At 37.4% G+C, this 25,202-nt stretch overlaps 2 protein-coding genes across 2 annotated transcripts in view; both read left to right on the top strand.

The window, feature by feature from the left end:
* The window catches only part of galnt2 (UDP-N-acetyl-alpha-D-galactosamine:polypeptide N-acetylgalactosaminyltransferase 2), a 59,877-nt gene extending 51,608 nt beyond the window's left edge, over positions 1–8,269 (top strand). The window contains exons 12-16 of the mRNA XM_079262330.1: positions 781–873; positions 1,436–1,519; positions 2,044–2,170; positions 3,545–3,664; positions 3,773–8,269. Coding sequence (XP_079118456.1) covers positions 781–873; positions 1,436–1,519; positions 2,044–2,170; positions 3,545–3,664; positions 3,773–3,928 — 580 coding nt within the window. The 3' untranslated portion in view covers positions 3,929–8,269. The remainder of the gene's footprint in view (positions 1–780; positions 874–1,435; positions 1,520–2,043; positions 2,171–3,544; positions 3,665–3,772) is intronic.
* A 2,249-nt stretch (positions 8,270–10,518) lies between these two features.
* smyd2a (SET and MYND domain containing 2a) lies at positions 10,519–24,876 on the top strand. The gene is made up of 12 exons (XM_079242106.1): positions 10,519–10,783; positions 12,042–12,105; positions 13,782–13,892; positions 15,292–15,352; positions 16,684–16,811; positions 17,309–17,376; positions 18,813–18,915; positions 19,038–19,148; positions 19,765–19,885; positions 20,007–20,181; positions 20,829–20,937; positions 22,423–24,876. The coding sequence occupies exons 1-12, from the start codon at positions 10,611–10,613 to the stop codon at positions 22,504–22,506; spliced, it is 1,308 nt and encodes a 435-aa protein (XP_079098232.1). The 5' UTR covers positions 10,519–10,610; the 3' UTR covers positions 22,507–24,876.
* The last annotated feature ends 326 nt before the right edge of the window (positions 24,877–25,202 follow it).

Genomic DNA, 25,202 nt, shown 5'->3' with positions numbered 1-25,202 from the left:
TGGACTAAGCGGTTAAGAAGATGAATGGATTGATGCTAAATACAGTATAAAGCAGGGCAGCAAGATGGCTATAACTTAAAACATTAAAATATTCAGCCCTTATTTGACTTGTTTAATTCAGTGTTAGGGCACCACAACAACTGTCTCACTAATATCAATTCATGGTTGAGCAATTCAGACTAGGCCTAGTTCCAGTAGTTGCCAGACAGCTCACAGCGATTTTTATGATACTTGTGACAGCTCCCAGCTGAACCAGTCTTTCACTCAACTAATAGACTAGTAGTTTTTTATTCATTTGGTTGGAATTTAACTATATTTTAGTACTTAGAGGGACAAAAGAGGGGACTTTAAAACTCTTGCAGGTGATATTTTATTCTGATTACAGCTGACAAATGAACTGACATTCATTTTTAAAGTTAAATCATCAGCAATATAAAGTTTACAGAAAGTAGTGAGTGGTCTTTAACCAGTTGAACTCTGCCCTCTTATGGCTGTGAGATGTATAAGCAGGAGGATGTGCTCTTTGTCTTCATCCTGCCTTGCCACTCCTCCAGTTAGATGGATTATATCTGTCTGGGCACATTCCCATGCAGCACTGCTACAGTCCACCACATATGTCTTACTGTCTGGTTGCCAGTTTGTTCTTCGCAGAAGAACCCTCCCATCCATTGTGCTTTTCATCATCAACTGCTGCTTTTACTTTCAGTCTTTTATTTGTCATCCATCACGCCGGCCCCAGCACCTCACCTTCTTTCATTTTTCTTCTTTGTCCTCTACCAGGAACACAAGGAGGGCTGCAGAGGTGTGGATGGATGAGTATAAGAACTTCTACTATGCTGCTGTCCCCTCAGCAAGAAATGTCCCCTATGGAAAGTAAGTGCTGTGAAGTATTAGCAACATGAGAAATTAAATATGACAACTTTGCATTTAACTGAATTGCCATTCAAAAGTTGTTTTGCAATACAATGTAACAACTGTGAAATTATGACAAGATATTTAATTGCATTATTATTAATTCTTTTTTTTTTTTTTTAACTGAACTATGCATCAATACTGAACCTGCTGACAGCTCACTGCTACGCCAATGCTGCACACAAGTGCTAACATGTTGCACAACTTCTCTTCTACTTGTTTTTTTTTTTTTTTTTTCACCTCACCTTCAAGCTATTCTCTGGATATTTCATGCCACATATCCAAAGTGCCACACACCTCTTTTGCGTTTATGCTTTTCAGCAAGACAATGATAAAAATGTGTATGTGGCTTTTCGGGAACATGCTTGGCCTTGCACCCTGAAGTGTCAGCTGGAACAATTATTTTCCCCAAAGAACATGGCCTTAGATGTGCCCTGGGGTTCAACTCTCTTCCCTGATTAGGACCATAAAGCAATACAAACTTTAGAGACGCAAAGAGAACCACAGTCTTTCTGTCCTTCAGTATCCAGAGTCGTTTGGAGATGAAGAAGAGATTAGCCTGCAAGCCGTTCAAATGGTACTTGGAGAATGTCTACCCTGAACTGAGGTAAGAAGAGGAAGATGCTGCTTCAAATAAAATTAGGATAAACCGTATGTAATGTGTTACATTGAGATACATTGTGATATTGTGATTCATTGAGATTGAATATGTCAACTCAAACAGGAGTAACAGCTTGATATCTCCTTCATGCCTGGATTTAATATTTTATTATTCTATTATAGCAGTTATGATAAAGGTGCACCTTAATGCTTTTGTCAGGTGTGCAATGTGTATTTTATATGATTTATTTCAATGAAAATATATAGGTTCAATTATTTTAAATGGATTATTTCTTAAAGATTACAGGAATATGACTTAAAAAAAAAAGCATTATCATCCTTTTTTTGAATGAAAGGAAACTGTGAAGTTATATATCACCTTCTTTCTGTTCACTTTAATGTTTATGTTCTCCTAGTAAGTAAGTTAAATAAAAAAATTTAAAAAAAAAACAAAAACAAAACACCAATATTCAATAATAATTTTATATTCAATAACATGTTGTGTCCCTGCATGCGTATGTGTGTGTTCAGGGTCCCAGATCACCAGGACATCGCTTTCGGAGCCCTGCAGCAGGGAGGAAACTGCCTCGACACCCTGGGCCATTTTGCTGATGGGGTTGTGGGCGTCTATGAATGCCATAACGCAGGTGGAAACCAGGTAGTGTTACCATGACGACACATACAGATCAGCTTGGAAAATCTTGCTCATTTGCAGGGTAACTCATCATGGTCCACTGAGAGTTGTAATTGGAGAAAGGACTCAGCTGCTAAAAGTCACATGATGCTTCAGAAAGCTTCTTTGCCATTGCAATTTAAATGCAGCACATTCATTTGTGTGTATTCTATAAAACAAACTAAAAGTAAGTTTTCCAAACACTGTAGTCCACAGACCAAAATGGAGGTTTTTTCAGCTTGTAAAGAACATTTTCTGATCAGCCTTTTGTCTCTCTTATTAAAACACCGTTTTCTCCAGTCTAAATTAGCCGTACATGTTTAGCTAACAGTGAATGTGCTTTAAAACAGCTCAGCCAGGAGCAGAAGTCTCTTTCATGTTGAGCTGTTACATTTTCTAGGAAGAAAAATGCTTATTACTGTGAATTTAGCCTGTCAAGTCTGCAGCCAGAGAAAGTTCTCTGCTACTTGTATGATTATATTTCAATCAAACTATTTTTATTTTGTGAGTTCAAGATAATTTAACCTTCAGCCAACTTAGTTATGCAGGACTCGGAGAATTATGAAGTCCTTCAAGGAAAGTGTGTTGTAATTACTATGTGTGCACAAGTTAACCTGAAATTTAGAATCAAAAGTAAATATGAGCACATCAGACACCTTTCCTTTAGCTCAAAATCTATGCATGAAAAACTTTTCTTCTTATTGGGACGTTGTGCTTGTTAGACCACCAGTTATATATTTGAGCTGTGATTTAACCTCTGTCTTTTGCTGATCTAAATTTGTCAACTGAAACTTGAATTTGATTGTTGAATATCTGCACAGTGAGTTTTGCAAATCTTGCATCCATCACAGGAACATGAACTTCTTGGTGCACTTTAGATATAAATGTTTTACATTACTTATGTTTAAATAACTTGCTGGTGTTTGTCTGTCTTGTGTTTCTCAAATGGTTGTTTTCCTAAAAATAGAATGACAGGTGTAGAGCAGAGTTATCGACTGCTGGTTGCACATGTCAAGTTTACCATCAGCACTTTTCTTGTCTTAAAACTTAGAGACTACACGAATACATACACAACAACTATGTGTGTGACATTTGTGTCAGATGGAAAATTTCCCAAGAACTTGTAACAGTCTCTACTAACTGTGTGACTTAAGGTTTATCCATCAGATATGGATGAACTCTGTTATTCAGCGCTGTATGGCATATTATATCAAGAAATTAAAAATCTGATCAGGACATGATGGTCACCAACAACATGACTAACACACTTCGTTTAGTAGCTAAAGACTTGTTCAGAGCTTCTCTAAGCTCAGTATGTTCAGTTCACTAATGCTTTGGTCCATATCTGTTTTTACAAAGGAATGGGCCCTAACCAAGGATAAATCGGTTAAACACATGGACCTGTGTCTGACTGTGGTGGAGAGAACAGCTGGATCTCTCATCAAACTGCAAGGCTGTCGAGAGAATGACAGCAGACAGGTAAAACCCCACCAGAACTATCTGTCTAAACTACTTTTTCTGCCATTGTTAGAAAGAATAAGGCTCACTTTGGTTGATCAACTGCAGAATGTCTTTATTTTTTTCCAGAAATGGGAGCAGATCGAGTCCAACTCGAAGCTTCGTCACGTGGGCAGCAACCTCTGCCTGGACAGCCGCAGTGCCAGAATGGGTGGACTCACTGTGGAGGTCTGCAGCCCGAGCCTCAGCCAGCAGTGGAAGTTCACCCTCAATTTACAATCATAGTGGGTGGTACAGACCCCAGAAAGACTTTGATTTCAGATTTAGACACAAAAGACTCTGAGAAATAAGAAGAAATAAAAGACTCAAGGAGAATGACAAACTTGATGGTCTTCCTCCGCAGAGGTGCAGCCAGTTCGGTGTCCACCCCTCTACCCCATCTCATGCCCCTCCCTTAAACTGTGAGTCCACTGAGGGAGGGGCTTGTAGACTATCATGGAGCAAACAGACTGACTGAATTTGCTGAGTGGAAGGGGACAGGGATGATCATGATGAAGATAAAGATGATGAAGAGGCTTTTGTTTCAAACTACATACCTCAGTGTTTTTCATTGATGGTTCCAGAGGCAAACAGATTTTTGTTCTTTAATGCAAGTGAAACTGAACTTTTTGGCTTAACTATTTTATTTTCATATTCATATTTTTAATTTCTTGCTGTTAAAACTCCACAGAGACTTACAGAAGCCTTTTCTGTTCTTAAAAGAGTCATGCAACAGCGGGTGGAGGCTTCAGGTTGGGGTTTCAGAGATGTGTGGGTGGTGATTGAATTACAGGGAGGATATGGACTTGATTCCTTGAGCTTTTTCTCTCCTGTACACATGCTGGTTTACGGAACTGACAAGGAAAATAGAGGTGAAATGGGGAGAACACTTATCTTTGTTTGATTTCTACACGATTCTCTTCCTTTCTTGTGTCTTAAAGGGTCTGTATTTGGGTTTAGCATGAGGTGGGGGTTATACTGCTGGGAAGTGAGGCTCCTGAAAACAGTGTCATGAAGCCCATTCTGGAGGCTTGACCGTCTTCAGGCTGTAGCACGAGCTGCTGCAGCATCCTAACTTATACATTTTTACATCTCTGGGGGTAAAATGCACAAAAAAAACCCATCTTTTTTTTTTTTTAAATTTTGCTTTGTTTGTTTACTTTTGTCAATGGTGGGAACCAAATTTAAAATTGGTGGATTTGGTCTTAGTGAGACCAGTGGAGCCATTAAAATGGTTTTACTTTGTGTGCTGGTGCTGCTCTCTGACTGCTCCCTGTGGAGCACTTTAGTTGATCCTTTTTTACAACTTTTCCACTGCACAGATAATTTCCTTTGCTCGTGTCTATGTTTCCACAGTTACAGAGTTACCTTCAAGTAATTCTATCCAAACTGTATTTATTTATACCTAAATGCATCCTCATCTCTTAAGATGACAGCTGTTGCCTGCTAACATTTTTAAAAATTGACATTCATGCAATTACCAATATTTTCTGTCTTAAATAGACATTTCTCCTCTTTTAATTCAGCTGTATGAACTGGCAAAGATAGAAAAAACAAAAACATCTCAATACTAATACTGCCCATAATAAAGTCACTTTTTTAAATAGATGCATCAGAGGCCTATCTTTTTTATATAAAATTTAAATCTTGCAGACATCATGCAAACAATAAGATATCTAAGTCACATGCTAAAATGCTCCCTCCAGCTGCATGGATCATCTTAACGCCCCACACTTGACACTCAGACAGTAGTGTAGCATTGTTAGATCATCTGTTCTGTAGTTTGAAACTGCAGTGAACAACATTTTACTGTGTGTCCTCTGTTCCTGCTGGAATTGAGCAGATTTTCCTCATTGCACAAGCAGAACTGCTCAGTTTTTGCTGACAGAGTGGAAATAATGTTTTCTTGATTATTCTGGCACACTACACTACTAAGAGAAATACTATTCTAGTGTCACCAACAACATAACGGCTATTTTTTGTCTTTTGTTGCCAGATAGTGTTACATGTACCATTTACAGTGCGTTTATCTTCCCTCTGGACAGTCATCTGATCCATTTCTTGCCATTTTTTGAGGCTAATCTCTTCTTTGCTTCCATGTCACATTATCCTCAGTCCTGTGATCTTCTACTCTGTTAGGTTTTTTCTGAGTAATGGTGAAGAAATTTAATGGAATTGCTTTTGATTAAATCCTGAGAGACTCCTCATATGACACCTTCAAGGCAACTGCCGTACCACAAATTATCTCCTTACTGCACAACAATAATGGCTCATAATGATCGCAGCACCCATCTCTGAGTTGAGAGAGACTGCAAAGAAGTCCCATCATGTCATTTTTTTTGTATAAAAATTTGCTTTTATTCAGTCTAACTCCCTTTCATACACACTTGGAAAGCTTCCTGTTAAAAGCTTTCGCTGAGCTGCCAATTACCAGTAACAGCTGGTTGTGTGTGCTGTGTTTTCTGATCATTTTTCTTCAGTCCCTTTATTTCTTTCATTTTGTTTTTGCGCCTGATATTTGCCTTGTCCTATCTGTTCATCCAAAAGTGGAGTGTTGAAAAGCTCAGCTGTAACTAAACGGCTGCTTAAAAAGCCTATCCTGTGACTTGTTGCTGCATTGTGCTGCAGGGTACCTTACCCTCTGCCAAGGGCCAGGCTTGATGTTTGGAAAGTATGTTGTTGCCTTGGAGACCAGATTCAAAGGCCCAAATCTGGGTTTCAATTATAATTTGTGCAAATCAGACAAAAATATCTTAGTTTCTCAAGAATGTTTCAGTTCTTGTGATGGTTTAAATTTAGAAACATTTTCCTATTTGTGCATTTAAATTGTATTTTGGATCAAATTGTTTGTTCTATAAAATTTACAATACACACAAATTCAGACCAGCAAATGTGAAGAGGTACACCTGCCGACTCGCATATTGTACCCATGGCCTGCCACGTGGTGCAGTACAGAGTTCTTGAAAATGTCAGATCCTAATTTAAAATGTCTTTTGTTTTTTTATAAAGAGAATTTTTTTACTCTGGTTTCAGGAATGGTACATTTAAGGTGGTTTTAAATTTGAACTTAACCTATAATTAATGCAGAAATGCTACACAAAGACATATTACTCATTGTCTTGCAGTGATGATGCCACTCAGCAAGGTTGGACTACATAAATATCTTAAATTAGAAAGGCAACATATTCATATTTCTGTCCTCTTGCCATGTTTATGTAGGCAGCAAAAAGCCAAGAAAGGAAAAAAGAGGATCTGTTGTGTGAAACTCTGCACAGCTCAGTCACAGATTTATTTCTTTCGCACTATTTTTATGTATGTGATGGGCTGAGCCTTCTTGCAGGCAGTGGAGACGAAAGAACAGAGACTGTAACCAAGCTGCACACACACACCTGAATAATCAGTCTGCAACAACAGTGCACATCATGTGAAGCCTTTCTTTTCTATTTAGTCTTATTATTGTGAAAATGAAATGTTTGCCATTTCATTTTTTATCATATTTTATGCGGAGGATGTTCTAAATAATTGCAAAGGCCAGCGCCTCATTTTGATTGGATGATTAAATGTTTACATCTTTAGCACAATGTGCCAAAGTTCCTCTTGGTTTTTCTGTATGAAAAAGAATGAAAAGGAGCAAAAGTCTAGAGTTTTGGAGTCTAAAGCTTGGAGTCATCTGTTCAGAGTTGCAACATGTTGCGTATCTTTATCATTTTCTCCTGTTTCAGTTCAACATGTAAACATTGTGGGAGGACTGCTCTAAGCTGCTGAGCCAGTGTGGGTAACATAATGGGATTGGGGGTTTTTAAAAGATTGAATTTTCTTTATTTAATGTTTTCAAACTTGTGCAAGAACACCAGCTGTTGAACACTTGCTGTGGTAGAGCTGACTGCGCTGAGACACTTGCAAGTGATTAAGACCATTGTTTGAATATCAAAAAATGTCTGTAATCTTGACAGCCATCTGTTCCAAAATTTAAACATGAGTTAGTAAACAAGAGAATCCTCCCCTCTGAGCCAGGACAACATCTAATTTGTTTTTACTGTGTTTTATAAGGAAATAATCACTGGTTTATTTGATGGAATTTTAGAAAAGAGGAAGCTTTCTGTTCTCAGCTTTTCCTTTACTTTAATCGGGGAGAGTTAGGTCATAATTTGTTCTAAAATTGGGACGTCTTTCCCTCTCGGCTTCCCTCACATCCCCTCTTAGGATTAATAGAAGAAGAACCCTCTCTGATATGTGAAAATCCCTGCTGACACATCCAGCTCAGGACTGCCGAAGCTTCTCCATCTTTTGCTTTGAGCATCTGTGATGGTGTATGTGTGTCAGAGAACATGCACGTAAGACAACACACTGTAAAAGGTTTGTTAAGCATTAATGTCAGATAATGGATTACAGCAGTAATCATCAGGGAGGGGCATGAACTAATGGCATAGTTTTTGAGGAATGTGTCTTTGATGAGTGATTAGTGTTATTAGTGGGGTGGGTGACACGACTGGAGGGGACACGCATGTAAAAGTGTATATTTTTGTATATACCTACATCATTGTGTGTACAGTATGTACATATATACACAGTGTACTCTGCCGCATTCCTAGTTTTGTTGTCAGACTGTACAGAGCTTCTAACTGTTCCCTGTTTTATAGATTCTGCAGAAATTCAACCTTGAATGAGAAGAAATGATTAACTTAAATAAAAAGCATTTATATATAAGTCCAACAATGAAGTGTTTTTTTCCTCTTTGGTTGTCAATGTTACAAACGATCTATGAATGTTCCTCAAAATGTAGAATTTATCCATGATTTCTTGGTGAATTTTGCTTAAATTGTGCAGCTGTGGGTCTTGTCATACTGAACCTTAAAAATGCTTCAGTTAATCTGAGTCACTTTGTTGGCTGACTTTCTCATAAAATCAACAATGAGGCAGCTGCACGTGGATTTTACATCTGTTGTGTGGCTTAAATATTTAAAGAAGGAACATTGTGTGGTTTTTGTTTTTTTTTTTGTTTATGTAGAAGATGGCAGATTGAGATCCCTCGCACCACTAATAAATGTCAATCTAGAAGACAGCATTTGGCAACACAGAAGTTTCAATTATGTTTTTTGAAAAGAAATACTTCAATCGTAACATATTTGAATATTTACTTGAAATTTGGGTTGTTGTTTTAGACAAAAGTAGATCAAGCAATCTTCTCCAAGTTTCACTAATGTTTAAGACCAACCCCAAAGGACAATTATTTTACCTTCATGAATCATTTAGAATTTTTTTTTTGTGTTCCTGCAAGATGAAAAACAAGTGTACACCATGCAGTTTGCACCCTGCAGGTGATATTTTCTTAAAATTAGTGGTGCAATCAGGAAATTTTGCTTTGATGCTGGTATCCATCTCTGATACTTAATCCCAGAATTATGGAGATAGTTCTGAGAAATTATTCTTCTGTACTTTTGAGAAGAAAAAAAATTAAAGGCTTTTCTGACCATCTGGCTTTCTTGTGTAATCTAGCACAGAACTGTATATTTGTTCAGAAATATTTTTATAACTTTAATATTTTAAATTTAAGTAGTAGAAGTTAATTATTTTGATTATGATAATACAATACAAATCTGTGCATATGCACAAAAATATAATGCATATAAATTCAATATTTTTAATACCTCGTATGTTTTTATAGCCTTAAATAAATTTTGAGTCCACTTGCAGTGTATTTACACACTGCACAAAGTTTAAGGAAAATGCTTGCAGCCCCCAAAAGCACAACTGCCTAGATTTAAGAAAACACACATTCCCCTCGTCTTTATTTCCTCAGCTAAGAATAATTTTCTTAACTTGGCCATTTTTAATGATTTTCAATTATAATGCAAGAAACTGGTGAACTGTCCAAATCCTGTTTCTTGCTTGAGAGCAGCTGGGTTGGGCTTTAGCACCTCCACAACATCTACAACAAAACAGGTGGGGATTGAAAATATAATGATGGATGTATGGACCCGTATTTGACTCATTTGGTTGTCTTTTGAAAGCCCTGGGTTGTAAATTGCAACTATATTGTAAACAACACAAAGACTAAATATTGGGTTGTTGTTACACACTGTTAATGCTTCTAGATTGCTGTAGGAACATTTCCCTTCACTTAGTTTTTTGGAACTGTGGCTTGTTCCTTCAAGCAAAACTAGTAATACAAGCCTGTGGTCCTTGCTACTGAGTGCCACTTTGGCCACCTGATGTCACTGCATATCATCAGTTCAGCAGATCTATTTGTGATAGACAGAACCCCACAGTACTTTGTGAAGGATGCTGCTCTTTAACTTGCACCTATACACTTAAACATAATGGGGATTATCTTAGCCATATCGTTTAACGTTTGCTTTTATCAGGCTAGAGAGGGCATTTCTATCAAGGGAAAAGATCTTGCAGCAGTGCAACAGTCTGGTCATGAGGTTGCAAGCATGCTTTCCAAGGGGCTTAAAAAAGATTACTCTTGTCAGACATGCGTAAATGACCTATCTTAGTAACGTAATTTTTATTTAGCTACCAATGCATCAATAGTTGCTTTTAAAAAAAAAAGTGTCAATGGTTTTGTGTGTGTGTTTAAACTTCCACTTTTAGCCATTGGCCTATAACTAATCTGTGAAAAGATTAACAGAGTGTTATACTATTCAAACGTTCGGTTAATCTTTATGCTAGATACAGTTTGTTGACTAAATGAATAATAAAATAAATATTAAACTTTTGATTACGTTTCATGTATCAGGGGAACAGCAGATTTTCTCTCTGCAGCTGTCAGTACCGCGTTTTGTCCACCAGATGACGCTGCCAGACATAGCGGGCACACGAGGGACCAAGAAGGAAGAAGAAGCTCAGAAAGGCTGATTAGCGAACTCAGCAGACACGGGGTGGTCGGTCGTGTCCGAGCAAAGACCCGTAAACGGAACAAACAATGAAGAACGAAGGTATAGAGGGCACGGAGAGGTTCTTGAGCCCGGACAGAGGCCGAGGCCTGCGGGCGGTGAAGCACTTCGCGGTGGGGGAGCTGGTGTTCGCCTGCCCTGCCTACTCCTACGTTTTGACAGTGAATGAGAGGGGAGCGCACTGTGAACACTGCTTCACCAGGTAACCTGCACCTCACTTTGCTGAAACAGTAGAAAAGCGAGCTACCAGCTGGTATCTTATTATCTCTTCTGAAAGAGGGACAGAGTGAGTGGTGTGGCCAGATCAACTGCGGCTAACCCCATTGTCTTGCTAGGTTAGCTGTTAAACCACTGGACTCATGAAGCAGCCGATGAAGACTTTAAGTGGGTCAATGCAGAGAGGTAGCTCACCTGACTGAAGCTGCAGCTTCTGTCTGTAGCGCTGCAGAGTCAGGCAAATATAGCACTGACGGGTTTAAAGACAAGGGGCAAACCTGCTCACCTTTACCCTGGATTAAGCTTTTACATTTTTGCTGCATAAAACTTCTAAATTATCGGTCCACCCATCTGAGATCCAGATGTCTCCGTGATATCAACCCACCACAGCTTGCACAACTGGCCACCTAAAATATGACAAACCTACAGCACTCACAAAACACGGTCATGTGTTGTTGGCATGCAAGAGTCAGAAACATAAAGGAAACAAAGTTTATTCATCTGGGTTGTCCACTGAGATCTGATGCATCCCAGTAGTCTGTATAGTCCTCTTCTGAGTTAAATTAATCACTCCTCCCTGGTACTGTCACCCACACATTTTCATACAGTCACACGTGTCTTAACCAGGCAGCCATTAGAGCACTAAAAGGTTAGGATGCTAAATATAGAAGTCCATGTGTCCCAAGAGAGCAGGAGACTAGAATAAGAAGGCCAGGGGTGCATGTATGCCTTCATGGTGGTGAACATGAATGTATGCATTTTATATTCTAATCACATGAGGGGAAAAAAGTCTATATATTTACTACAGTTTTGTTACTTATGTCTTTCCTTATTTTCTCACAAAATCAGACTCTTGAAATGACTAGAAATGCCTAAGAATTTTTCTTAGATTTGTGATCGTAAGGAGTGTGGTTGTGAATTAAATTGAAGTTTTGCCAATGAACCAAATATAATGGTGTTGTACGCATTAGGACCTGTCCTTCCTACCATGTTATATATTATAATAAAACAAACTTGTGAGGTCATTTCACTCAATGCCTTAACAGTAGTTCTGTTTCCATATACAGTAATCTTCTGATTGCCTTACCTGAATAAGATCATAGTCAGAGTAAACAGTTATCAAGTCAAGCTTTGTTGGCATGTGTGCTCCAGAGTTTACTGAAAAGCATGTTATGTCATCAGGTAAAGATGTTTCTCAGGTCCCCTTCAGTACAGTAAACTAATTACTTTTCTTGTTATTACAGGAGAGAGGACCTTTTTAAGTGTGGTAAATGTAAGCAGGCTTACTACTGCAATGTCGACTGTCAGGTAAGGAGAGTTATTTCTCCCTGTACATTCATGGAGAGGTTGTGGTGTTTGTGTGTGTGGGTGCATGTGTATAGCACTTTACTAAAATTAACATGTGGAATTGACAACAAATGTCTTTTTTTTTAAGCAGAGGGAGGAGTTCTACACACCTTTTAAATGGGGAGACTTTCTTAATTCTTTTTTAGCCATGTCTGTTTTTCTAAAGCTATTTTTCTCTCCTCTCTATATTAAATCAATTCTAGTTCTGTATGCGCCAAAAAGCTCTCGTACACAATGGCAAATACTTAAAAACTTATGTAATCATTTGTGACCATTTTGGCACTTAGAACCACACTAACAATACTCAAAGAGCTCTAAAATGGCATTATTCAATGATAGAGAGTGCACAGGCTCACTGTTGTTGCTTTGGCAATTCAGTATGTCCAACTCAATATACAACCCTACATCCAATTAAGTCAGGGTATTCTGAAAAATGTGAATAAAAATACTTCTAGATACTGCAAAGATAAAATATTTCATGTTCAAACTGACAAACTATTGTTTTTCAAATATTCACTTATTTTGAATTTGATGCAACGAAAAAGCTTGGACAAGAGCAACAAAAGACTTGGAAAGTTGAGGAATCTTCAAAAAAACATCTTTTGAGATAATTCCACAGGTTAACTGGAAACAGGTGAGTGTCATGATGGGGTACAAAAGAAGTGTCCCTAAAAGGGTCTGACATTCAGAGGCAAGGATGGGGAAGGATTGCCACTTTATGCAATGTGTGAAGTCCAACAGTTTAAGAACGTTTTCAATGTAAAATTTCAAGAAATATAGAGATTTCATGATCCACGATTCATAATATTCTCAAAAGATTCAGAGAATCTGGAGGAATGTCAGCGGCGAGGCTGAAAACCAGCATTGATTGCGTGTGACTGTCGATGCCGGAGGCAGTACTGCATTTAAAACTGACTTCATGGTAAAAATGGATTTTTCCATGTGGACTCAGGAACACTTCAGAAAACTTTTTAACAGTTTGTTGCGACATTTACAGTGCAAGTTATAACTCTACCATCCAAAGCCAAAGCTGTATATCCAGAACACCCAGAAACGCTGGCTTCAATGCACAGAGATATGAGATGGGCTGACGAAAAGTTTGCTGTGGTCTAACGATTTTTTTTGGAAACCAGGGGCGTCATGTCCGACTATCCGGATTGTTATCAGCACAAAGTTCAAAATCTGGTATCTGTGATGGCACAGGGGTGTGTTAATGCCAATGGCATGAGTATCTTGCACATATGTGGAGGCCCTATCAGTGCTAAAAGGTGCATACAGGTATTTAAGCTACATTCTTGCGCCATCTAAGCGATGTCTTTCTCAGGGATGTCCCTGCTTATTTCAGCAGACGTCTCTCCAATTAAAAATGTGCAGTTCATTATGAAGTGCGAAATACATTGTAATTTTAATGATGATATTAAAACATACTTGCTGGACTGCAGTGAAATACAGAGAAGGCTTTGCTTTTGTGGAGGTATTTTTTTTGTAATGACAAAATGCACTTTGCCATTTCTAATTATTTATTTACGTTTGGCTTTGCAGCGAATTTCTTTTATTTTTAAAGATGTTACAAATTTATTATTAGAAAGTTTTTCCCTGCTCTTTTCTTGTTTCATTCTTCTACTGTTTGTGTTCAGAGAGGAGACTGGCCCATGCATAAGCTGGAGTGTGTCGCTATGTGTGCACATGGGGAAAACTGGTGTCCATCAGAGACTGTCAGACTGGTGGCCAGAATCATCATGAAACAGGTAAAGTAACAAAGATAAATTAATTCTAACTGAAAGTAGGGGTGGTTAAACGGTAAAGGAAAAAAGATGAAGAATGTTGGTTGTGATTGCAGAAAATCTGAAAATAATTGAAGTAAACTGTGAACTCATCTTTCCCAATTTATGATCTTATTCTTTGACTTAAATGGGGGAGGAGAGGAATGAAAGCACAATTTTAGAAACTTTTTTTTTTTTTTTGCCGTCATAGCTGTTACTCTGCAAACACAATCACAAAATTCTACTTGTCATTTCTGCTGTGTTGACACTGGATTTATTTTACTCAGGACAGTTCATAAGCAAATAGGACTATTTGCCCAGATTCATGGCACGACTTTAAAACTTCTCCCATGTGCTCCAGAGTAGATTTATCTGCTACTTAATCAAATGACAGAAAGTAATGTGGCCTTGATGTTTTGATTCACTCCACTGTTTCTGTACAAGGGAACGAGGATAATTAACAATTGTGAAAAATAATTATGATTAGAAACTAATCAGCTTTCCCTGTATGTTTGAGAATACTAACAGAAGCAACAGGAAGACAGTGTGCCTGCAAATGCTTACGCATACGCTTATGCTTAAGCATACTCCAAATTGATTTTAAGTATTTGCACTCTATGGGTCTGTCTTATTTGAGTAGGCGTAGAGTCCTTGGATCAGCTGACCAGCTGCTGGTAGCTAGCCAGGCTAAAAGCCAGAGAATATGGGGCTTTTCTGTGGAGATACCCAAAGTGCAACAGCCTCCCTCTGTCAGGTCCTCGTTCAAGTATCGCTGAAAAGACACCTCTTCTCCCTGTCCTTTAATGCTGTCTAAACGGAATATAACTTAGCTGTATACTTTTAATAGTTATTTCTGTTTGTATTTATTTTTATATTTTATCACAGTTGTTATTGAGAAGTACTTCTGTTGACTGAAGTTTTTCAAACGTGTTATGTAAATACATTTGAAGTGAACTAAGACAAGGTTCAAATAAGAGTCTGTAATAAGCACTTATTTTGGGTATATATAGATATCTTTACATGTGTTGTGTTATGAGACTTAGACAAGTATTTTGCACATGTAAGATTGTAATTTATCAGCCTTTTAGTGTAAAATAAGCCTGAACAGATGTGAATATTTGGGATCAGTTTTCATAAATATCAAGGTTCCTGAATCCAGCTTAGCTGTCACAGAGTTGTATTAAAAATGTTTTGGTAAAATTTTAGTGGCTTAATTGGCTCCACATTTTTTTTTTAATAAAAGTATCTGCTTATTAATGTGTTATTACGTATTATCTGCTTATTAATGTGATCAAATGACAAAATTGGGCTGTTTTTGTTGCTTTATGAGGTTGTGAACATATTTACCATCAGCCTGTGTGTTTAAACTGTGTTGATGTTTCAGAGAGTTACAACAGAGCGCACCCCTTCAGAGAGGCTGCTGCTGCTCAAAGAGTTTGAATCACGTAAGTAAATGTGTGTGTGTGTGAGAATGATTTAATATCAACGTTTAGTTACATATTCATGCACTTTTAGTTACATGGTGTGTATGTGCAGTTTAGTGTGTGATCTCGCTGTGTCTCTGCAGTAGTCGCAGTGTGCCTATTAATATCGTAGCCTCCAGTCCTGGTTCTGTCTCCTTCATTCAATCCAAGCGTGCAGCGCTGTGGGACTTAAATCCCAAGCTTCTGGGTGCTGTAATTTCATGTTCCCTCCCCTCATCCAACAACTACTGTTACTTTACCCTTAAACACTCTCTCCGTGACTGTGATTCAAGCTGTTTTATTGCTTTGTTTGATTTATCATTCATTCTGAGCTGCTAATGGAATCTCAATAATGTCACCACAAGATGGTCAGTCAACCTTCACACCTGTTTTTCACACACACAAAACTACTGAGTAGCCAGCTGCTGCTTGCACCTGTCCTGTCGGCTAAATTGTGATTGACAAAGATGTGTGGCCTCCAGCCGTGGTTTACACATGCAAATGGGGAAGGGGTTCTTTTGTTAAGCTAAGTGAGAGACATTTACACGAGTAATAACAAATGAAAACAAAACATAATGATGAAGTTGTCAATAACTTGCATCGGCCTCATGTTTAAATCCAGCTTTATTTATATAGAAATCTTTGAACACAAGTCCAAAATAAAAGCAAGTGAGGAATTAAAAATATGTACAAGATTAGGAGGGTTAAAAACATTTGTAGAGGCAAGTTTTAATAAATGTTTATCACATAAGTGTTAGTTACTATGTACGCAAAAAGTCTAAATGAAAAGTTTAAAAGTATACAAAAGCCAGAGAGCATGTTAATCTCGTCATCGCTTTGCCTCATCTGGTAAGTCTTTATTTCAGAGCACAAACTATTAACCCGATTGCTCCTCATTTTATAAAAGGAAATTAATATCTAAAGTGGTTATCTAGAGCAGGGCTACTCATTCTGGTCTTACGAAAGCCGTGTCCAGCATGTTTTACAGATATCCCTGGTAAAGCACCCCATACTCAAATTAATGAGTTATTGTACACAACATGATAGGCTGGTAGATCCCTTTAATTTGATTCAGGTGTGTTAAAACACAACCGCACTGAAACCTGCTGGATTGCAGCTCTTGTGGACCTGGAATAAGAACCCTGTTCTAGAGGCTCTGGTCCAGTCAGACCCTACCACTGGCTCAGTCCAGTGTTGATTGCTTTTCATAGTTTGCTTTTCTTTTTTTTTTTTTTGTCTCCTTTGCGCTCACATTTTTCCCTCATTGTGTTTTTTTGTTTAAAAATCTGCCTGTGTTTCGTTGCGTCTGACAGATTTGGATAAGATGGACAGTGAGAAAGAGGAAATGAACCAGACGGACATCGCAGCCCTGCATCATTTCTACTCTAGATATATCAGTGACCTTCCTAATGACCAGGTGCTCACCGAGCTCTTTGCACAGGTAAATGACTTTTCTGTAAATGATCTGTACAACACTGCTTGTTTGAAGTCAATACAAAAAGCCATTAAGTGAACAGTGTGAAAACATTTTGTTTGCATGTTAATGTAGCAGGTATTTTTCACACACTCTGTACATCCTGAAGGGATTTGTTACATGCTAGCAGTTATACACACAGGAGCACGTTATTCCAACCCAGATCTGCATCACACTCCCACTGTGTCCTGCCAGCAGCTCTTAACTCCTTTTAATTTGATCTGTCTGGCAGTGCTGCACCCTCTTTTCCTTCACACAACACTAATGGAAGCAACCTGTTTGGCTTCTCATCACAGGACTACATTTAATCTCCACCACCGGATTTCCTCCTCCACAGTGGAGGTTTTACAGCACATTAGAGTGGGATTCATCACAAAGCTCAACCCTGGTGTTCCTTTACTCTGTCACCCCTCTGTTTGCTTATGTCCTTCCTATTTCTCTCTTCCTCTCATGTTTGTTTCCAGGTAAACTGTAATGGTTTTACTATAGAAGATGAGGAGCTTTCCCACTTGGGATCAGCTGTTTTTCCTGAGTAAGTAACTGATCATCCATCATTGTTAAATGCTAAATGCACCTGATGTGAAAACTGGGCTGTAATCAGTGCTTATTTATTTAACTGTACTTTGTATTAAAGTAATTGAAATATTAATGGTATTATTTTATAAAGATCTTTACTTTACCCTTGGTGGCCAAAACTCATAGTTCTGTATATAAATATGAGCTATATTCCCAGCGTTTGTGTTTCCTGTACCTAAACGTTTTTTATCCAACACCAAATTACAAAACAAGTTTGTTTTAAGGTTTTCTTTTCTTTCCTCAAGAACAGGTCTATATTGGGTTTTTTTATTTTTATTTTTTTTTATTTTTTTTATTTTTTATTTTTAAACCAACTAAACAGTTTGTAATTTATCAGATTTACATAAACGCATGTCATAGCAGCTCTCTGTGTCACTCTGAATTCTCACCACAGACATAGACGCACGCACACAAGTAAGCACACTTCCATCAATAGACCGAGAGCACATCGAAAAACGTGTCAACTAGCTGAAAATTGGACAAAAATATACTTTTAAAACTCTTCCAGTTCGGTAAAGATGTACTTGCTACATGTTTGTACTTTGGTACTTGCTGTTCAGTGAGTAGCAAACAGAATATTTCTCCTGCTCTGGTGTTAAGCCGACAATTTCATGTTAGTCTATGGGAACGTGCACAGCTAAACAAGCTGAAACTACCGTCACTGAAGAGTCATATCACAACTTAAAATGGATCAAATTCTTTGTAGGTATTATTCATGTCAAAAACGTATCTGAGATCTAAACTAAATATATTTACTTTACTGAATAAGAAGGTCTTCATCAAGACACTAGAAAAATTAAAACTTTTAAAAACTTTGTCTAGAGTTTTTTTTTTTTTTTTTTTTTAAATCACAGCTTTTAGGTAATTTATGAACAGGTTATCTCGATTCAATTAGACATTATTTTAGCCTTATACTTAGCCCTCATAGTAAACTGAAAATTTTTGTTGCAAATATTTTCATAATTGAGGAGCAATAATAATATAATCATAGTTTAAATGTAAATTTAATGTGTGTGTGTGTGTATATGTATCTGTGTGTATATTTAAATTTTCAAACAATTTAAATAATTGACATGAGCAAGATTACACTGATTATTGGTTTTTAATGTTTGTTTAAATTAATTTTCAATTAATTGCCAAGCCCTAGATGTTGCTGTCATATGTGGTTTAAAGTATTTTGTCTTCATCAAAAGTGTCATATTCACTCCGTAATGGATAAGTTACCTTTTACAGCTGCAGAGTTCATAAATACATGATTCAACACAGCTGATACAGTTGTTGACAAAAAAAGAAAAGGCTTTGAACATGAGGGAAACGGTGTAACATGAAGCTGCTTATTGTTGTATTTTTGCCCTCTTACTCAGTTGAATGTTTACTTTTTTACTCTTCCAGTGTAGCACTGATGAACCACAGCTGTAGTCCGAATGTCATCGTGACCTATAAAGGCACAGTGGCTGAGGTCAGAGCTGTTAAAGAGATCAGCCCTGGAGAGGAGGTAAATAAAAACATATTTTAGACCAAATACTGCTGGGAAAAATGCATTTAAAAAGAAAAAAAATGAACACAGTAAATGTATAAGTTTTTCTGAACTGCTTTGTTTCTCATTTGTCTTTGTAGATCTTTAACAGTTACATAGACCTACTGTATCCCACAGAGGACCGAAAAGAGAGGTTATTAGATTCGTACTTCTTCACATGCCAGTGCACCGAGTGCACCACCAAGTCTAAGGTGATGATGATTATGATTTATCTCAAAACTCTGTGAAACTGTGTATTTGGAGTCCATCAGTCAGTGTTTACGTTGCTCTGATCAATGTGCCAAAAAAAGGGAGACAAAAGCCTGATTGATGGCACTGGTGGTTGCTCTTCTGTAAATAATTTTTCTCTCGCCATAAAGAAAATCTGGATCCTATTCATGGTGATGATTGACTTGTACGCTACCTCTCAGACCAAGCCCAGATTACAGTTTAGCTGGCCACCCTGATCTATGAAGATCTAAGGTGGTTTCAGGCTTCTGTCTTTTAAAAATGGAGGATGTGCCTTTAGATACTGTATGAGTAATCTTTATAGGGTGCTTTAAAAATAAATAATAAAAAAACAAGACACAAATAGATGTTTGAAAACAAATGTTTTGAAACTTTTATTTTAAAAAGCTGCTGCCAGTGTTATATGTATAAAACTGTAAAGTGGAAATTGGAAATATTTTCCATGTTTTTGCTTGAGGTAACTTTTGGTGATTGGTTCTCTGATGCTGTGGTCTTCTGACATGAATCTCTAGAAAAAAAAAAAAACTACATATATAAAATACAATTGTGGATTTATTCCTTTTTCTTTTGTCTTTGTAGGACAAAGCAAAGATGGAGATAAGGAAGCTGAGTTCTCCACCAGAGTCAGGGGAAGTTCAGTCAATGGTCCGTTATGCCAGAAATGTCATTGAGGAGTTCAGGAGAGCCAAACACTATAAAAATATCCTGTTCTAATTATCGCCTCATCTTGTCATTTTCTTAATAAGGGACAAACTTTGACTTTTCTGCTTTACTTATTTTTTTTAATGCATTCTCTGTAATATTCCTTGACTCTCTTGTACCTCCCAGTGAGCTACTGGAAATGTGTGAGCTCAGCCTGGAGAAGATGGGAGCTATTTTTGCAGACACCAACGTCTATATGTTGCACATGATGTATCAAGCCATGGGTGTCTGTCTCTACATGCAAGACTGGGATGGTGCTATGAGCTATGGGGAGAAGATCATTCATCCGTACAGGTAAATTTATCTTCAGAGGAGTCAGACTGAAGCAGGAGATCCAAACAACTATACCACAACAGTGTTGTTTAGCAGTCCCAAAACTCGTGTGACATACAAGATAAAGCTGGTCTGGGTAGCTGTGCGACTAATAAATCTGTCAGTCAGTTAACTATTTCTTTCAGTAAAACCTTTCTCTTCAATTTAGCAGAGGTTTGAAGACAATAAAATCACAACAGACGTTGTTTTAGCTGAAGACTTGGAATTTTTAGGTGTACAAATACATAAATTGTGTCTTTCAACATGGAGTCTTCATCTCAGTTTTGTAATGAAACGTCAGAATCCTAGGTTTGTCAGTTCTGAGTCAAATATGTGTTAATGACCTGCTTAAAAAATGAAATGTATAATTCCCATTCCCTTAATCCTTCTCATACCAATAATAAATGTATTTAGTGTCCTTAAATGTTCTATGTAGCTCAATAATGCTAAGGGCACTTTCCCTCTGTGTTACTAAACACTCAGTCATGCCTTCATAATTTATTTTTCAGTTCTCTGGCATTTAATTTTAGCAGGACTGAAACAAATCCAAGTATCACATTAATTGTAGTAATAGCATATTTTAATTCTAAAGTCTCTACTTGAGTTAATGTATAAATGATTCCCTGCAGTGTTCACTATCCTGCCTTCTCTCTGAACGTGGCATCAATGTATCTGAAACTGGGACGACTGTATTTAGGACTTGAGAAGAAGACACAAGGAGTCAAAGCGTTAAAGAAGGTGAGTTTTTTCTAAAAGTCTTGTCCGTTGGTGTGTTTGTCGGAGTACATTTATGCTAAAACTCACTGTAAACTAAAAAAAAGGATGAATAAATGAGTATCAGAGGATAAGTTAACTGTAAAAGACAACAAAAGCTAGTCCAGCTGTGAGTGTTTGTTTATGTTATGCTCCTATTCCCATAAATAAATTAGATGTGCCTGTGTTTTTACAAGCTCAAGCTCCTTCTACCCCACCCCTCTTTTGCAGGTTCTTACTTGTTTTATTGGCAGTATTCTGTAACCCTTTAATCGCATTATTATAGTATGACAGAGCATAGAGTAAGTACTCTGAGAGCTCATATTAACACACACAGCTATTTCAAACTAAGACTTGAAGGGGCTCTATTTTACTATTTTTTAGTTTTCAGAGCTTTTTACAGTGTTATAGTGTTGGATATGCATCAGACGTGAGGGGTGCCGTTTTTTATCACTTAAACTCATGTTTGAGTTTTCCAAGACTCTCTACGTTCGGTTTCAATGGAGACAGAAACGATTGGTTTTTAGAGTTTTTTTCTACTTTAAAATTTTAGTGACGTCCCAACTGACTCAGCGATAGTTCATCTTCTGTAGGTTGTGCATGTAGCGAGAAGAAAGCCACACCCATCTTCACTGCTCAGTATAACTACTCTTAGCAGTTGATCAATCAGATGCAGGCATAGGGCGGAGCTCTCTCTCTGTTCGCTTGTTTCTGGCAGAGGCTGATTTGAGAGGATCAATACAAAATGAATCAAGGGATTTGTAAAGAAATGCTTGATTATTTCTTGCCCTTCTGGACTTGCATATTAAAATAAATTAGACTGAAATTTGCATAATAGAGCAACTTTAAGTGCATAAAACTGATTAGAATTACCTGGCAGGTCATTTTATATGTGAATACACAGAGTTGTTGTGAGCCATGCTTCACACTGGCCCATGTGGTTATAATGCAGTACCCCGAGATGTAACTGCCTACCTGCAAGGTACTAGCCTGTTGGAAGCATATGAAGTAATTTCTCTCTAGATTTTGCCCCAAAAATTCTAAGCTTTCCTGTTGGTCTGTTTTGGTTTTTTTTTGGTTTTTTTTGTAGTTTTTAGAGGCTTATGTTAAGAATGGTCTCATGGTGTATTCAGTAACAAAAGAAAAGTGGTTAATTAAAATTCAGAATCATTGAAAATAAAGCCTAATTGAAATGAGATTTATCAAAATTAACACTGAGATATTTTGAAACATTCATTTCCATTTCTTTTTCCAGTTAACTGTAGAACTGCTGATCATAATTTGATGTTAATATTAAGACAAAAAGCAAGTGAAAAAGTATTTCTACGGATGTTTTGAGCTAGGAATGTGACATAAAAGGTGTTTTTAAGTTACATTTCCAGCTCAGGCATTAAGTTTAAGTTGCTCTCCTTTCAAATGTGTCTCTAGTTGGTTCTTACCACATTTTTTTTCTTTTTTTCTCATCTTCAGGCCTTGGCCATCATGGAGGTGGCGCATGGAAAAGACCACCATTATGTAGCAGAGGTCAAAAGAGAAATCGAGGAGCAGAAGTAAAGATTGAGAGAATCAGAAGAAATTTTTTAAAAATCCTGTGAGGCTTTTGAGTGAAGAAACCTCTCAGAAAGTAACAAAATATACACAAATGCATGGCATGCATCTTATACCTCTGCATTTTTAAGAACATATTCATTTCTTAAAAGTTTTTTCCTGCCTGTCTTTAGGCAGAGGTCCTTTTACATGCATTCTGGCTGAGGATGATAACATTTTATATCTGTCGCTGCCTACTTCATTTCAGACCTTATTTGGAACTGGAGAAAGAAACACATCTGAAGTATTTATCTTCAGTCCTTTAAAATAAAAAAAATGTGACTCTTTTTGCTGGAGCTCGTATCCAATCTGCAGGCTTAAATGGCAATTTGTCGGTGGGAAACATGTCATGAAGAAATAAAGCTTCAGTGTAATAGATCCATTTTCTGAAGTCAAATTGGCTTTTCCAAGTGATTTAGAAATTGTTCACTGAAGAGCCATCAACAGACTGTTTTCTCCCATCTTGTTTTATTTTGCCTGCAATCTTGATCTGTACAATGTTAATCATTGGCTGCATCTTATTATTTACAAGTCAGATCAAACTGATGAGTAGGACGGTGGGCATTACGGCACATTTACAGCCAGCACATTTGCACTCTGCCAAATATTCAACAACAGAACTGAGTGTATGGGCCTCACTTGTTCTTGTGGAAACTGTGAAACAAACAAATGGAGAAAAAAAACAACAAACAGCTGACCATGCATCTAGCACTCCGTAGCACCAGAGAGGAGAAAGCAAAGAACTATTTCCAAACAGGTCACGAGTAGTTTCATTGGCTTGTCTTACAGAATGTTTTGCTTATTTAAAAAAATTGTAAAATGTTGCATGTTTAATTGTTAATGCATCTATAAATGTGGGTGTTTATCTTTTCTCTTCTTCTTTCGTGTGAGGCTTATTGACCAAATGGGCTATTAGTTTTTCTGACAAGGAACCAGCTATTCAATCTGCTCAGTGCCCTTCAACAGGGTTGCTGATTTAAAACCAGTTGTCCTCCTCGGTCACAATAAAAACAGGGAAACTATGACCTGACCAATGATTCTGGATCAGAGCCTCTTTGCTGTCTGTGATAAAAGCGGCAACACTGTAGCTTCTATTGCCTTTGTCCAGAAACTTTATTATTATTGTTTGGTGTTTTTCTGTAAAGCAGTGTGAATCCATGTCATTGGCCTGAGGAAGAATCATAACGTCTGTGGGCAAGATATTTACATACACTGTAACCTTTCAGTTGTGGTAAAACAGGATAAGATCAATTACAGTTGACATGAATGGACTGTTCATAAAAAAAATCCATTTGATCATTTATGTTAAATTTTGCATTAAGTTATTTTACAACATTCAATGTAAGTGAAGTTACACTGAAAATAGTCCCAAGAATTCACTTAAAAGGAAAGACAACCTTCAGCAGAATTAGTCATTTAAAAATGTTACGGCTTGGCAGCCATCCTAGTCAGAGGTTCAGGGTCTGTAGTTTTGTAAACTGTTTACCAGGAGTAGGCTTAATCTGTTCAGATTAAATTAGACCCCCAAAACACCAGCCAAGTTTGAGTCTATTAGCCTTTCCTCAGGTCTAGGGTTGAGCATGCAGGGGGAAGCTCCATAATGCAATGATCATCACCTGAGCCTTATTTAAGGGTTCTTCTTCCACTCATGTTTTGCACATTTAACATGGCAAAATTATATCAAACCACATTTGAGCACTTTGTTTCATTGTGACATTCAAAATGGACTGACCTGCCTGTCGTCTTAACAGAGGATTCTTTTCAAAATGCTTGTAGCTTTTTCTTATTACTTAGGAGTTTGATGCATCAAACTGACAGTTGGAAATAACCCATTGTGATTAATTGCCTGGTGATATTTGTAGCAACTCCGGCATTTGTGACTCTTTTTGTCATTTGCTAAGATGCATCCAGAAGGTGCCTGCCTTACATGTTTAACAAAGTAATCCAAAATCACCATTTCAGCAACTACGTTTCAAATGTTCATTGTTGTTTCTACAAGACGAGGGAAAAAAAAGGTGGTGGGTTTGCACACGAGATAAAACTGCTTAAACCCTCTGACTACATTTGAGCTAGTTTTCCACTTGAACTACACACTGCAAAAAAACACCTTTTTTCCAAGTAAAGTCTTTAAATGTACAGTATATACTGTTTGTGTTTTAAATAGTGAAAACCTGAATCATCTCATATTAACCATCCAAAAACTAAATGGATTGCCTGCACCACTTTTCTGTTCTTTCTGTACTGAATTTTTTTTTCTGTTGCAATGCATAATTTGGATCTGAGCTTCTGTATTTTTTCGTCCCATCAAAGTGGAATTCAATAAATGATAGTATGCCACTTTTTTGCTTAATATATTTTGTTGTGTGACTAAATGTATCATAATGGAAATACATGCCTACTTTTTTCTATATTTAATTTTCGTATGATTGAATTAAGCCCCACTGGAATAAGTGTAATAGCTCATAACTTCCTGAGTTGTGTACACTGATGCAGTGGTGTCAGGAGTAAAAAGTCATCCTACACGTGTTTACCTTATAGCACCTTGCATCTTCAATTCGGTTTATTGCAATTTAGCACATCTCCGTAGTTTAAAATTACTTGTTTCAGCAGAATCAGTAAAACTCAAATGAGACTTTAGTTGAGTTTGCATGTTCACAACCCAT

This window comes from Telmatherina bonti (assembly GCF_933228915.1).
Source record: "Telmatherina bonti genome assembly, chromosome: 1".
Taxonomy (NCBI): Eukaryota; Metazoa; Chordata; class Actinopteri; order Atheriniformes; family Telmatherinidae; genus Telmatherina; species Telmatherina bonti.
The sequence above is the reverse complement of the archived record's forward strand: the minus strand, read 5'-3'. Positions and strand labels throughout refer to the sequence as shown.

Bases quoted from the DNA above. Each gene is read 5' to 3' on its own strand.
- smyd2a (XM_079242106.1), top strand. From the start codon at position 10,611: ATGAAGAACGAAGGTATAGAGGGCACGGAGAGGTTCTTGAGCCCGGAC. The intron at 15,353-16,683 runs GTAAGTAAATGT...TGCGTCTGACAG, and splicing joins GCTCAAAGAGTTTGAATCAC to ATTTGGATAAGATGGACAGT. The intron at 17,377-18,812 runs GTAAGTAACTGA...TTACTCTTCCAG, and splicing joins GGATCAGCTGTTTTTCCTGA to TGTAGCACTGATGAACCACA.